At 35.5% G+C, this 16,457-nt stretch overlaps 1 protein-coding gene across 2 annotated transcripts in view; it reads left to right on the top strand.

Moving 5' to 3' along the window:
• Positions 1-16,029, top strand: part of lrp4 (low density lipoprotein receptor-related protein 4) — a 274,143-nt gene extending 258,114 nt beyond the window's left edge. The window contains exons 33-38 of one of the 2 annotated variants that reach the window (XM_030130798.1): positions 3,039-3,152; positions 4,164-4,269; positions 5,942-6,006; positions 6,853-6,940; positions 8,375-8,516; positions 12,324-16,029. In XM_030130798.1, the coding sequence (XP_029986658.1) occupies positions 3,039-3,152; positions 4,164-4,269; positions 5,942-6,006; positions 6,853-6,940; positions 8,375-8,516; positions 12,324-12,665 (857 nt within the window). In that variant the 3' untranslated portion in view covers positions 12,666-16,029. The remainder of the gene's footprint in view (positions 1-3,038; positions 3,153-4,163; positions 4,270-5,941; positions 6,007-6,852; positions 6,941-8,374; positions 8,517-12,323) is intronic. The other variant, XM_030130799.1, reaches the window with a different exon arrangement.
• The last annotated feature ends 428 nt before the right edge of the window (positions 16,030-16,457 follow it).

Below are 16,457 nucleotides of genomic sequence, written 5' to 3' on the forward strand. Positions count from 1 at the left end.
ATCTTAAAAACTAAATAAAAAGTTAAAAAGTAAAGAAAAGTTTCAAAAGTATGAAAAGTAATGAAAATCATTTCAAGTCTGATCATGTTGAAACTGCAGACACATCATCAGCAACTCTGAACAGATTATGGACAGACGGTTACAATGACCTCACCTCTGCGACTTTTGGGTGTGTAGTGTTTTTTTGTTTTTTTTTTAATTATACATTTTCATAAACATGTACTTAGATATAAGGAACCACACAGACACAATCCAAAAAAACAAAAAAATAAATAAATTATACAACAAACCTACAGATCTATTTAACACAAAAAAAGAGAGAAAAAAAACAAAACAAAACAAAACACAACAGCAATTAGAAAAGCACTCGGAGAGCACAGACCTCCGCCAAGGCAGATCAGTGCCCTGTGCCCCCCCCACCCCACCCACCCAACTTACAACTTCTTTTTTCCAAGCTCAAAACAAAACTCATTTTCCATGTCACATTTAACTCCGTAACACATGATCACAAAATTATTCATTTATTAAGTCAGGACATGATATATGTTCACTAAATATCACACATTACTTCTGTTGGGCTCCACTGATCATTAGACTAGTAATTTTAATTAATTAACCCTGTAGGCCGTTTTGTTTTTCCTAAAATTATTCAATTTTGTATCAAGATTTCAAAAAGCCATAACTTGGACGTGGTTTGTCAAGTCAACTTTATTTACAAAGAACTTGAAAAACAGCACAGGCCAAAGTGCTGTACATAGATATGAAAACAAATAAAACACATAGAAGAATTAATAAAAACAATAAAAGTAAGTTAGAGATAAAGTCATGTAACTGAGAAAAATGTTGGTTATGACCCAAAGTTTGATGGGGGTAAATTTACTCTAATTTGCATATTGTGATGTCACAGGGCGGTGGCCATATTGGACTGCGTAACTTTTATTAAAATTGAACTTTGAATATATTCACATGGAAGTTTTCTTTGTGTTTTTTTTTTTTGTCATTTTATCCTTAAAATAAATGAACTTCAACATTAGTACAAAGTAAAATACAGTAAGTTTTTGTAGTTTTTTATCCAAACAGCAGAGTAGACAAATCTGTCCTTATCTATCCAAAACTAAATAAATTTTACTTACTTAAATAAATAAGCTTTACTTACTTAAATAAATAAACTTTACTTACTTATTAAATCAATTTGGGACCACGCCTTTAAACTGGATTTTCTTCTTCACTTTGAATAAAAACATGCCCTGAAATCGTGTTTGGATTGAAGGGGCACATGTCCGCCATCTAATGGAAGAAGACAGATCCTGTTCTTCTTCCTGAAGCGTATTCTATTTTATTTCCTTATTTTAATGAAAGACGAGGTCCAATAAACCACAGACTGTAAAACTGAAAGAGGCACACTCATGATCTGGGGCCTTAAATATAAATAAATAAAACTATATAAATATAAATAACTTAGCTTAGTGGTAACAAGATTTGGTAACTCCATCTGGAGCTATTATGGTCTGTTTCAGTCAGTTATGTTGCTTGTCGCCATTATTGTGACTTTGGTGCTTAAAGGGTTAATATATTATTAAGTAATATTGTAATTAAGTATTTTGTAGACTGGTCCATGACAGAGTTTATTTATTTTATTTCTTGGTTAAACTCGCATATGTTAAAGTTCCAAGTATTCCCAGTGTGTCAGTATTTACACATATGATGGTAATTTGACAGATAATGTTTCAAGGCAGGAAAGCTGCAGTTTTACAGAGCAATAATTATTCTGAATAAATTAAAGAGTCTGAATATCATTGGAAATATGTTATATAGTATAAGTAGGCAAGTAAAGATAATATAGACCCTAGACTTTGTTGTATTTAGTTGCTGTGTGTTAAAGAATAAAGCTGCTTGTTGTTTTCATATTGTATTCTGATGTCATTGTGTAGTAACACCGGCTAATTCAGGGAACAGTCACATTATCCACCAAGTTTAGATGGAATATAACATAAGTATATGTAAAAACTGGCAAAGGTTGTGACATGGCAAATGGGAAAGGTGGAAAAGCCAAGTTATTTTAATTTATATTTATATTTAACCCTTTCATGCATAGTGGTCACTACAGTGGACAGTTATTCTCCAGCTGTTCTCTTGTATATTCATGGGTTTAGTTGTTTTAGTTTCATATCAGCCAACACAGTGGACGCTTATGCATCATTTTATAAACTGCAATTCATGCCATTATTGTAACTTTGCTGTTCTTGATTGGTTCTTGAGTGGAAATCAATTGTTAATTGTTATTTTTCGCATATTATCTCCATGAAGTGAGAAATAACCAGTATTAGAATATGTTAAAATGTGAGAAAACATCAGATTAGCAGCATTAAACATGGTTTCATTTCACTGTTTTCATATCACTTTATGGCATTGGGTTTTAAATACATGTTTCTTTGCTTCAAGAATAAAATTCATGGTGTAGCTGAGTGGACATTTTTGTAAATCTATGAAAAAAAAAAACCTCAATCTCATTGTTTTTTTCATGTCTAAGGAGGAATAAAAACACTCAAAAAAAAAAAAAAAACACCACCTCAACTAAGGTTCTCATAACTCATGCATGAAAGGGTTAAAGCCCCAGATCATGAATGTGCCTCTTCCAGTTTTACAGTCTGTGGTTTATTGGACCTCGTCCTTCGTTAAAATAAGGAAATAAAATCGAATAAGCTTCAGGAAGAAGAACAGGATCTGTCTTCTAAGGACACAAGTATGTAGTGGTATTTGTGTGACCTGAAATGTGTCGATCGACAGTATACGTGAATGACTGGATAACCGTCCATGCCCAGGTTTATACGTATATAAGCTGAACCACATGTTCTTCAAGTCAAAAATCACCTTACAAAGTAAAACTACAGAAGGAACACCTTTAACACCAGAGGAGAGCAGCTGTAAAATCCACGTACATTTGTCCACGGATCCAGGAAAAGAACATCATAAAGGCAGGAAACTCCTCCCCCGTCTGATTGGATGTTCACTGTGAATGCCGCTCTGCTCTCGTTCAGGTACGAACCTCTGCGGCGTCAACAACGGCGGCTGCACTCACCTCTGCTTCGCCAAAACCAACAGCTTCGTGTGTGCGTGTCCTGACGAACCGGACGGACGGCCATGTTCCACCAGTGAGTGACCGGACACCCACAGCATCGACAAATGCATCATATGGACAAAAGTATTGGGACACGTTGGATTCAGGTGTTTCTTTTCTAACAGGGGTCTGGAATACAAAACAATAATGACTAATGACATAATATACTCTTATATTGGGATGAATATCATTACATTGGTTTGTTTGGGTTAAATTGTTGTTTTTTGCTCCTAATTTGCTCCTAAAATGCCTCAGAGATGGTTTTGACTTAATTTCGCTCAACACTGTTTTTTGTTTGTTTTTTTTTGTTTTTTTAATCCACGACTATGATTTTAAATATTCTGCCTCTAAATTTCTAAAATATTTTTTATGCTGAGACCGTAAATAATAATTTTTAATATTGATATTGATGAAATATTGATGTTTTTATCTCAAATCAGTATGAACAGGTTCATCTTACAGCTGTAGACATGATGTGTCCCAATATTTTTGTCCATATAGTTTGTAAACATCAATATTTCCTTTCCTTCTTAGGTGAAATGTGAAGAAAGTAGGTGGTTAGTTGTGGTAGAAAATTATTATTTACAGTCGGAGCATAAAAAATATATTAGAAATTGAGAGGAAGAACATTTAAAATCATAGTCATGGATAAAAAAATAAAAAAAAATATGTAAAAACCATCTCTGAGGTATTTTGGAAACAAAGATAACAATTTAAACCAAATTAACCAATGCAATGATATTTATCCCAATATAAAACTACATTATGTCATTAGTCATTATTGTTTTGTATCCCAGACCCCTAAATATACTATTTTCTTTAGTTCAGACAAGGTAGAGTTTTTAGATGTTACCTGCTTGACAGTTTCTGAACAAAAGAAAATAGTATATTTACATAAACAGAAGACAAAATGAACGTCTTTAGCCTTATCCCAGACCCCTGTTACAAAAGAAACACCTGAGTACAACGTGTCCACATACTTTTGTCCGTATCGTGTAGAATGGACCAATTCGATGCCACGTTTTAATGCGTTTGTGTTTTTCAGTCTCAGGTTACGTCCCCACGTCTCCGACCAGAGGAACCAGCAGCACCCCGGTCCCAAACAAGATCCCCAAAGCCCCCACGGACCCTCCCCACCGCGGACCTGTCAAGTACGTAGGAGCTTTAGTTCATTGTAAATAGCTCCATAACCCACAGCTGAGGCCTCGAAGAAACACAAAAATAACTTCTACTGGTGTGAAAAGACTGGAATAAAAGCCTTCCTTTATATTTAATGATAATGCATTTATACATTTGATTCTGAAAGACTCTGAAAACCCATAAAAACCTAAACATGCACCACCGACCAAAAGGTTCCACCGATGTAAAATATTTAATAACTTCTTATATGTTTAAATAATTCAGGAAAAATGCAATTTGTCGTTTTTCATGATTCACACGATTGTTGTTTGGATCCTCTTGACCATCGACGCCTTCGATAATCCTTGAATCTTTTAACCATTTGGACGTTCAGAGGCTCTGTAGTTACCGTGGAAACACCGCCATCTTCTACAACATTGATTCACCAGTGAAACCCATGGAGTTGGATCAGTGACAGTGGATGGACACACTGGTTTTATGTTCAGTTAATGAGAGATTATACTGAAAAAGTACCTGTCTTCAGTTTCTCTGTTGTGATATAATAACATTTGGCAAGGCAAGTGTATTTGTATAGGACTATTCGTACACAGAGTAAGTCAAAGTGCTTTACAGAGGCATGAAAAAAAGTCATAGAAGAAAAAAAAAAAAGCAAGATATTGAAATTACATTAAAATCAAAAAAGGGGAAAAAAGACATTAAAATCATCAGAGATAAAATGTGGTTTTAAAATGTATTCACAGAATAAAAGACATTAATTATATTAGAATCATATGTTATAATTAACATTAAAATTAAAATAGAGTAAAACAAGACAAAAAAGTGCATTTAGAGACAAGACTGAAAAGAGTTTACTCACAAGCACATGAAAGAGGAAGGTTCTATCTATCTGTCTATTGTTCATTGTGCTACTTATTTAGGTTTATTTTTCTTCATTTTTCTTGCCTATATTGATTAAGTTCTCATCAATTTTATCTCATTTTGTTCATTTTTCATAAATTTTACAGCTTTTTTTTTTTATGTTTACTCATTTTGATGCTTGTTCTATCTATCTGAATGAAGTCTGAGTTTAAATGAACATCTAAATTAAATATAGGAAATGAAATATAGGAAAATACATGATTTACAGTGAAAACTGCAAAATATATAGGATAATATTATGACAGTGGATGAAGACACTTGTTTTTATATTGTTAATTATATGTTTTATTGAAAAAGCCATGTTTTCCTCATGCTTTTTCTGATTTGATGTAATAACCTTTGAGATTTACTCAGGGATTTTTATGAACAGCTACATGATCAGCAAATGAAATATAGGAAAATACATGATTTACACTGAAAAAATGCAAAATGCAGAGAACAATATGGTGATAAATGGTGTTAAATCACTTAGGAAAGACAAAAAAATAATAATTTGGAAATTGGGCTAAAAATAGTTGTGGGTCTTTAAGGGTTAAACACCTATTATTGTACCATACAGAAGTATCTTCACACAGAAAAACCCAAACCCAGCAGTAAAGTTATAGGAGCAGACAGACTCTTTGATAAAGGCCCTCCGAGGATTATTCAGATGAAAAACTGTTTCTTTGTTTGACTTTTTTAGGTCATAACGAACTGAATCACAGCTAATGTTACCGAGCGTCTCCAGTGTTTTAACCCATCTCATTTTCTGCGTCTGTTAAACAGCTGCACTGACAAGAACATGAACATGGAGGGATGTGTGACCAACAACGTGGTGACGGCTCCTCACGGTCAGTACAACAAACGGAACGGAGAAAGTCTGTCTGTTCAGCTTCAAACTCACACCGATGTGGGGGGTGTGTGTGTTTTTATGAAGTGCAGTACCACTGATGGCCACTAGGTGCTGCTCCTGAAGGTGTGACTCCTTCAGCCCTGGTGTGTTTTATCATTCTGGTTTAATGCTGCCTTCAGGTGCTGTCGGGAAGATGGAAAATGATCCTTTCCACTCGAAATTACAAGTGTGTTGTGTTCAAGCGCTTTTGTCGTCTTAGTGAAATGAAAAATGTCCGATGCACAATTTATCATGACCTGCTACTTGGGGAGAAAAAACATTTTGGACATGTTCATTCATTTGCTACAGCATTTTTGTATATTTTTATTTTATTTTTTTTGCAAATTATGCTATAAATGTGTAAAATCCTCAGCTAACAGCAGCAGAACATTAATAAAAGGGTCAAAACACAGTAATGTCCCATCAGAGGGTGAACTTTAATTGATTGCCATTCCATCATTTATTTCATTTATTCCATTTATTCCAGCTAAAGCAAAAATGAGTTTAAAGGTAAAAATGTGGGTCATTTAGCAACACTAATCTGTCAAATTGTCTCTAAAATGTCCCATCAAAGAGATTTTGAATACCGTGTTTTGACCTAAAAGCTTGTTGTTGTTTTTTTATCATTCACAATGAATCCCTCGTTACTCTCCGCCATGTTGAGAAGCTCAAAGGTTTTTTTCATCAGCAGCTGGTGGATGGTGTAAAATCTGAAAAGTTGGACCTGATAATCAGTCGTATTTCTTAAAGTTTTCAGTTGTGCGTTTTCTTTAGTTTCTGATGAGTGTGTGTGTGTGTTTTGCAGGTGAAGGTCTACACATCAGCTACGTGATCGGTGGAGTTCTCACCATCTTGGCCATTCTGATCCTCATCGCAGCGTTGATCATCTACAGGTCGGTCTCTGTTTTCTTTGGCCTCTTTGGTCTCTATGGAAACGTATAAACTGTATGTCAGTGGTGTCAAACACATGGCTCAAGGGCCAAAACCGGGCCGCCAAAGGTTCCAACCCAGCCCAAGAGATTAATTTGTGAAATGCAGAAATTACAGGGTGGGGAAGCAAAATTTACAATATTTTGAGGCAGGGGTTGACAGACAGTGTATGACCAATTAGTTTATTGAAAGTCATGAGAATTTATTTGCCACAAGAAAATGTACATAATAGAAAATGTTTTTATTCTATGTGTCCTCCTTCTTTCTCAATAACTGCCTTCACACGCTTCCTGAAACTTGCGCAAGTGTTCCTCAAATATTCGGGTGACAACTTCTCCCATTCTTCTTTAATAGTATCTTCCAGACTTTCTCGTAATAGTTTTGCTCATAGTCACTCTCTTCTTTCCATTATAAACAGTCTTTATGGACACTCTAACTATTTTTGAAATCTCCTTTGGTGTGACGAGTGCATTCAGCAAATCACACACTCTTTGACGTTTGCTTTCCTGATTACTCATATGGGCAAAAGTTTCTGAAAAGGTATGGATAATAGTGTTAGGTATGATTATGACATCAATATATGTTTGGTTTCAAAACAATTGACGTAGTGCCTGCTGAGAAAAAACAACTAAATGTTCATTGTAAATTTTGCTTCCCCACCCTGTACACTGACAACGTTTATGGTCGATCAATCAGTCAAATTTTAATTATATACCGTCAAATCACAACTGAAGTTAAGTTTCCATTTAGAGCTGGTCTAAACAGGACTCATAATAAGCCATGGATGTCAAATTAATTTGAGCCCAATTTGATCTCAAGCGGGTCAGACCAGTAAAATAATAGTAATAATAACCCACAAATAATGGCAACTCCAAATTCCAAACTGAAATTTGAACACTATTATGCCTGTTACTGAATTTTTTGTGCATTTGTAGATCCATTGAGATCTGTGACATGTATAAATTGTAAGTCGAGGCATAATATTGTACAAATTGCATTTATTTTTCTTTAGAAATTTCAAGTTTTTCAGGTTATTCACATATTTTTGGGAAAGGATAATTTACAAATGTGAACATATGACTTGTTTCGCAGTAAAACAAAGAAAAATTTGGAGTTACCATTACTTGTTGGCTATTTTTCTTTTGGTTTAACTGGACCAGCCCATTAGAGATAAAATAAGGCTGACTGTGGAACCTGACACGGCTGTGCATAAATAATATGTAACCCCACCACCACCACCACCCATATATGTGCAAACACAATGTAAATATGTAAATATTATTTCATTTCAATTCTATATTTATATAAATATTTGTATAATTACCAGTTTTCTTATTTCACTCTATATTTTTTATTTTATGTTATGTTATCTTATCCTATCTTGTCTTGTTCCACAGACATAAAAAGTCCAAGTTTGCCGACCCGGGGGTGAGTAACCTGACCTACAGTAACCCCTCATACCGGACGTCCACACAGGAAGTGAAGATCGAGGCGTCGCAGAAGCCTCCGATTTACAACCAGCTCCGATATAAGAAAGAGGTGAGTGTGTGTCGAGTGTTGGCGGAGCGTTTGGGTTTAATAGGTGAATGGATTAGAGGTGAATCCATGGCGGTCCCGGTGCGTTCGTTGTTTCACCTCAGACTGTGTTGAACTCATGTTGTCCTCTCTCCTCACTGCAGCTCTCTCATCCCTACAACTCCCTCTCTCCCTTTATCTTTTGAGTTCCATGGAGAGGTAGTTACACTGCACGGAGGCCACGCCCATGTCCGTCCGTCTGTCCAACACATGTCTGTGCTTCTGTCTGTCCACTGCATGTAGTCTGCACACAGTCATGTCTGTACCAACAGCATGTGGTTGTCTTTGGGGGATTTAGATTAGATTAGATTAAATCATGTTAGGTTAGGTTGTATTAGATATATTAGATTAGATTAAATTAGATAGATTAGATTATATTGAATTAGATTAGATTATGTTAGGTTAGATTAGATTAAATTGATTAGATTATGTTAGGTTATGTTGGATTTGATATATTAGATTAGATTAAATTAGATAGATTAAATTAGATTAAATTGATTAGATTATGTTAGGTTATGTTGGATTTGATATATTAGATTAGATTAAGTTAGATTAAATTAAACTGATTACATTTTGTTAGGTTAGGTTGGATTTGATATATTAGATTAGATTAGATTAAATTAGGTAGATTAGATTAGGTTAGATTAGATTAAATTGATTAGATTATGTGAGGTTAGGTTGGATTTGATATATTAGATTAGATTAAATTAGATAGATTAAATTAGATTAAAGTGATTACATTACGTTAGGTTAGGTTGGATTTGATATATTAGATTAGATTAAATTAGGTAGATTAGATTAGGTTATATTAGATTAAATTGATTAGATTATGTGAGGTTAGGTTGGATTTGATATATTAGATTAGATTAAATTAGATTAGATTAGGTTAGGTTAGATTAAATTGATTAGATTATATTAGGTTAGGTCGGATTAGATAGATTAGATTAAATTAGATAGATTAGATTATATTGAATTAGATTAGATTAAATTATGTTAGGTTAGATTAGATTAAATTGATTATATTATGTTAGGTTAGGTTGGATTTGATAGATTAGATTAAATTAGATAGAGTAGGTTAGATTAGATTAAATTGATTAGATTAGATTAGGTTAGGTTAAATTGGATTAGATATATTAGATTAGATTAAATTAGATAGATTAGATTATATTGAATTAGATTAGATTATGTTAGGTTAGATAAAATTAAATTGATTAGATTATGTTGGGTTAGGTTAGATATATTATATTATATTAGATAGATTAGATTATATTAAATTAGATTAGAATAAAATAGATTAGATTAGATATTTTCCCTCAGGGTATTAGAAGCAGCACAACATCAAATGTACACGAGTAAGAAGAAGTAAAAGAAAATAGCAATAACAATAACTGTAAAAACAATATTTATGTATTAATCAGAGGATAAAAATTATAATAAATTGATAGTAGTAATAGTAGTTGTAACAACGATATATACATAATAAGTAATATAGGTATGTTAGTTATAATGGTCACGAGAGTCATGAAAAACAAAAACAAAAATGAACATCGAGTTAAAATAAAACTCAATTCTGCATCAAAAAGTACTTTCTGAAAATGTAGGAAATATACTAATGGAAATATTCCACTTATAATGTATTCTTAAACTGGTATTATTATTATTTTATGCTAGCCTATTTTATGTGACAGCAGGACAAACCCCTTTCAGACCCTGGTGGATTTCCATGTAGATTAAATGTCATCGTCCATGTGTCTCTGGTCTGGAGATGACAAACACATGTAAAATAGAATAAAGTAGAATGAACACGTCTGTAAATAAAACGAACCTGTGACAGAAGCGGCATCGGTAGAAGGCACCGGCGTTCAGTGCATGAGGTTTGTTCCATGGTGTCGAATCGTCTGCTGTGATTTTCATGGACACTAACAGACCAGAGTGACGTGACTGGACCGGTTGTGCTGTGCTTTTATTCTTGTGCGGTTTTGTTTTTCATAATCCTTAACTAAAGGAGCAACAGGTTTAGTGGGCGGGGCTTCAGGCACCACCGTTTGGTCGACCTTCCTTTTCTGATATTTCTGTTCATCCATCTTATTATTTTAATCAAAGCCTCATTAGAGTTTAATAATAAACATCCACCTAATGATGAACAGCAGCCATTTGTTAGCACTGAGCATTAGCACAAAAAAAGCATAAATTATCTGTTTGTTTTTATGATTTAGTAATGATAATAATGTGTTTGAAGCCTTTTCCTGAAATATATTTAAAAAAAAACACCAGTAAAATAACTGCAAAAACTGAACTACATCCACAGTGTTAATGTTAGTAGAAGCTGAAATGATAGAAGAATCTGGTTTATCAAAATGCTCGAAAGTTGCACAAATAATTCAAATGGATTTTTTTTTTAATGTATAGATTATGGAAGTAAATGACAATGTTAAAAAAAAAAAAAAGTCACTCACTTCCAACTATCTGGATGAAAAGATGCTTAATTTGTGGAAAAAAAAAAAAAAAAAAATTACCAGTTTAACAAACTCAATTGGTGACTAACATTCCCCCAAAAAACTCAAAATGAACAAAAAATTTAATTGAAATGAACATTTTAACATTAGCTAAAATTAAACAAAATTGGAAGAAGACTCTGCTTCATTTCCCCTAAATTCAACATGTAAAATATGGAAACTTTAATAAACAGTGGTTTTGTTAATTGTATTCTGTTTACAGGCTTTCATTCAATGTTTTTCAGCTCCAGTAAATAATGACTGGATCTGAAAACTACTTTACTACTAATACTAAAATTAAAGAATGAAAGTAAACTGAGCTGAAAATACAAATAAGCACTTGTGAATAGAATAGAATAGAATAGAATAGAATAGAATAGAATAGAATAGAATAGAATAGAATAGACGCCAATATGTCAGAGAATAAATTTACAAAAGAAAACTAAAAAGTAAATAATAAAAATAGACTATAAAATTTAACAAGTAAAATAAGAATCCTACTCTAATGGATGTTCTGTGTCTGGCGCGTCTTTGGGGTACAATGCCACTAGCAGAACTAAAGGAGAATAAAATAAAAATAGACATAAAATACGAATTGACACAATATTAACAGTATTAGATAAGATAGAATAAGATGGAATAGTATAAGATAAAATAAGATAAGATATGACTTTATTTATCCCACTGTGGGGAAATTTCACCATCAGAGCAGCAACAAGAGAAAAAAAGCAGGTAGAAAAAAAAACACAAACAAGTAAAAAAAAATATTCATAAACAGAAAAGTAAGAAATCTTGTATTTATATAAGTGCTTATATAAATGTAGAATTATAAGAAACATTTAATTAAATATTATTTACAGTATTAACAGTATGTATATCTATGAAAGTCTATAAAATAGTGCTTTTTTTTTATTTATTTGCACAAAATAAAAACAGAGATGGAAAAAAAAACAACATTCAAACAAGTAACAAAATTGTGCAGGTGAGGTTAGAAGCCAAAAAAGAAGGCTTATATGAATACCTCCCCCAAAATGAACAATACACAAAAAAAGAATTAAAAAATACAATATAACTGAAATAATAAACTAAAGTAAAAAAAAATTGTATCTGAATAAATAAATAAAGATCTAAATATTGAATAAAATATTGCCTTGTTTTTTTAAATTACATCAAGCACCAGCTGAACAGCTCACTAAAACCTCCTACTGATCGTCTTAAATCTGTGTGAAATGGAGCGTGTGTTGAATCCCGTGTGTGACGGCGTGTCGTTGTGCAGGGCGGCGTGGACGGCAGCTACACCAAGGAGAAGATCCGCATCGTGGAGGGCGTGTGCCTGCTGTCCAACGAGGAGCTGTACTGGGACGACCTCAAACAGATCAAGCCGTCTCGAGGCGGCCTTCACACCTGCATGCGCACCGACACCGTGTCGCTGCAGGCGAGCAGCGCGTCGCTGGACGACGGCGAGACGGAGCAGCTGCTGCAGGAGGAGGCGTCCGAGTGCTCGTCCATCACCACCCTGACGCCGTCGGCCATCACCCCGCAGCGCCACGCCCAGCACAGCCTGCCCGACACCGGCTGGGCCTCGGTACGCAAACCCTCCACCGAGAGCGAAGTGTGAGGGAGGTCCCGCCCCCCTGACGCCCGACGCCCCCGCACTCTGTCTCCGCCTCAACACACCCATATAAAAACCCTGGTACAAACACACACACACAATCACACACACACACACACACACACACGTAGGAACAAACGTAGAGTTAAGGAATCACCTTTGGAACTGGGCTCCGTCCACCGGACCGCCATCAGACCACGCCCCCTCAGAGCTACAGCCCAGAGGCGTGGCCTACAAACTACCGAGCATGCTGGAATCAGAAAGCAAAGGATTGTGGGGAGGAAGTGAACAGAGGGACACAAAGCCGGGGCAGATCCTCAGCGGGACCGGCGCTTCTCTGTCAACGACTTCGCCGCTGTTTGGGTTTGAATTTTTCGTTTTGTTTGTGAACTGTTTCTCTTTTTGGACGAAGCTAAAACGACAAACTGACGCTCTCTCTCTCTCTAATGCCACTCATGTCTTTATAAACTCTATTTATGAACGTTTTATTTTGTACTTCAGAGTGGGAACGGCCAGAGCGTTTGCGTCGACTCTTATGCAGCAGGAGGCGGGGTTTTCATGCTTGTATTTATGACAGTGCCAAAGGGGTGGAGCTTCCGCAGAGTCTCCACGCTTCTTTCTTTCATGGACTCACACTCACGCCCTCACCCACCTGTTCATGTTTCCGTTTGGATCCACAGCCTCCAGTCGGTCACGCTGCCACTCTTAGTATTACACACGGAAGTTCATCCTCGGCGAAACGTGGCCTTTTTTACCGTCGGAGCGGAGGACGCCGGGATGAAGAAACAGCCAAAAATAGCCAAAAACGTCATTACCTTCACCCTCTTTCTTTACGTTTCCTGGAGGTTGTAAAGGGGGAGGGGTCTCTACATCATCTCTCATTTATTGCTGATGGTTTGGAGCCGTGCAGATGAAGTAGTTTTGGCTTTATTCACTGAGGTTTTATGTATTTAGTCTCTTATTTCAGACGCCACATCGACCGAATACAGATGATTTAACCTCAGATTAAAAGCACAGACTGGGTTTAATGAACAGAGGTGGTTTTGGTCGCCTCCAGGTCTGTGCAGCCCACAGTCTGTTTTCTAAAAAATGTACAATTCAGGATGTTTTATAGTGTTTGAACCTGAGTGACTTTTTCTTTTTTTTTTATTTAAGGGAGTTGTTCGATTCGCTGGAGTTCAGTCGGACTAAGTAGGTTTTCCTCATGAACCCTGACCTTCAGAAGCAGAACTTTTGTTGTTTTGAGAAAAATACAATAAACCCTGCTTCTAATTCTAGATACTTTAAGGAGTTTATTCACTGAATAACAAATCTGACCTAAACAAAGGAAAAAAACATTAAAAAATCTAACAGTGAAAAACATTATTTACATATTAAACATCATTAGTCCAGAAATGTGTCTGAAAAATAGGAGTCCAGTTCTGAGTGTCCTGGAGAACCAGGTCTGGGTCTAGGTCATGGGTCCAGGTCTGGTTCTAGGTCTAGGTCTGGGTCCAGGCCCGGGTCTGGTTCCAGGTTCAGGTCTGGGTCCAGGTCTAGTTCTGGGCCTGGGTTCAGGTCTGGGTCTGGGTCCAGGTCTGTGCCTAGGTTACGGGTCTGGGTCCAGGTCTGGGTCTGGTTCCAGGTTTGGGTCCAGGTCTGGTTCTGTTTCCAGGTCTGGTTCTGGGTCTGGGTCCAGGTCTGGGTCTGGTTTCCTCTCCTCCTGTTACGAAATCTGTTCTTTTACTAAATGAGAATCTACTAAAGCACTTGATATTAATATTTTCACTCATTTAATTTACGATTTTTACTAAAATAACGACAAAAACAAAGACTTCAGCTGCAGCGAAGTTTAACATCATGTTAAATTTTTTTTTTTTTTTATTGTTGCTTTAATTTATTAGTAAATTTAACTCTGACTGACGGGAGTTTTTTTTTTTTTTTTATGTTTAAGACATTTGTTGAAAACATCTGCGATATTTAGCAGCAGACGTGAACATTATCGACTTTGTTTGTTACAAGACGTGAACTTGTAATTTCACTGTAACATTTACACCCAGTTTATAATCAGAGAACATACATGTACCTGCATTTACATTTTTTACAGCGGGGTGTTTCTGATTTTTCCTTATTCTTTATAATTTATTTTTTTCTTTAAAAAAAACACTATAAAAAGTCAACACAGCCTGGATTTGAGAAAAACCCTGCACTCGGTATCATTTATACCGATGCGTCAGTCTTTTCCCACCACATCCATAAACTCTGACATTAAATATCAACAAAAACCAACAGATTTTTTTCCATCTGAGGTTATATTTCTGTATTTTTGGGGCTGGTTTTGAGTTTCAGAGACAAATATCCCAAACCTTCACCACGTAAAACCAAAACTACCTGCATGGCTTGAGTATTTCTCTCATATTTATTTATTTAGTTTTGTTTCTTTCTGGGAGTTTTAATATTAAATCTGTAAAGGAACGGTGCATGTGCAGTATCCACACTGTGCGTGGAGCGCCCCCTTCAGGCAGCAAGGGATCTACTTTAGAAAATATATCACTGACAACTTACTGAAGCATTAATTTAATACAAGATATTATGCATCGCTTTAACTTTACTGTTTTTTTTTTTTTTTGTCTGTTGTTAAAACATGGTACAAGAAAATACTATATTGCTATATTAACAAATATTATCAGTTAGAATTTATTAAAACCGTGTATTTTGAAGTATCTGCTACGAGCTCAGCCACGTTGCTGATTTGCTGCTAGACGAAGCACTGAGGCCAATGAACGAGGGTCCTGGCAGCTACGGAAACCGCGGTCACCGTGGCAACGACGGCGACGGCGACGACCCAGTACGCATTCATCCCGGCTCACAGTCCCTCCAAACTCTGCTGCAGGAACGCTCAAGTGTACAGATTTGATCACGCCGATATAAGCAAAACATTTCTGTTGAAGATATTGTGTTAATTAAGTTGTATAGTCTTTTGTACAAAGGGATTTCATGATCGTTTTTAGACCTGTATTAATTTTACTCACTGGAGAAGAACTTTTTTTTTGTTTGTTTGTTTGTTTGTTTTTGTTTTGATTTTTTTTTTTTTTTGCTGGATTCTTTTAACCACTGTGTTTCCAAGCCTTGTAAATGATTATAGGGAAGATGCCAGTTATTTAATAGTGCTCTTTTATCTTCTGAAATACTGGTTCGCGTATAGCTGTTGTAAAGTTAACAAAAAAGAGGTATTTATGATTTCTGTTTGGTTGTCACTTGATGTGTAAATATGAAAAGACTGTATATGTATTTCCATGGCAGTACTAACAAGCTGTGTTGTGTGATATAGTGAATTATCCCTTTGCTATCTTTTAATATAAAATTGCATTTGCATTTCAATGAAACCTCACGGATCTGTTTCCTTTTTTGTTTCGTCTGAGTCCAACAGGTTGTTTTAGTTTCCACTTTGGTTTTTATTCCAGTGTTATTGTCGTGGAGGCGTAAACGACAAAGAAATTCGTGGAGAATGGATTGGTTGTCAGTCAGGCCTTCCTTTATTGTACACAAGTGAGAAACTGACAAACGAAGCTTCGCCCTCTGTCAGAAGTCAGTTCTGACCTGTCCTGGAAGTCAGTCTAACTTATAGTAGCCTGTGCTAAGCTTAAATGTGATTGGTTAATATGATGTATGACACTGTCGCTAAGCAGAAGAAAGAAAATAAGATACAAACAGAAAGAATGCAAGACCTTGGAGTTGTCCTGGGAAGTTTTAGGGAGTTGGGTTATGCTGTATCTTGTGGTATCATTAGAGACAAAGTAGCTTAGAAAACATGCAGAA

The sequence above is a fragment of the Sphaeramia orbicularis genome, chromosome 3 (genome assembly GCF_902148855.1).
Source record: "Sphaeramia orbicularis chromosome 3, fSphaOr1.1, whole genome shotgun sequence".
NCBI lineage: Eukaryota > Metazoa > Chordata > Actinopteri > Kurtiformes > Apogonidae > Sphaeramia > Sphaeramia orbicularis.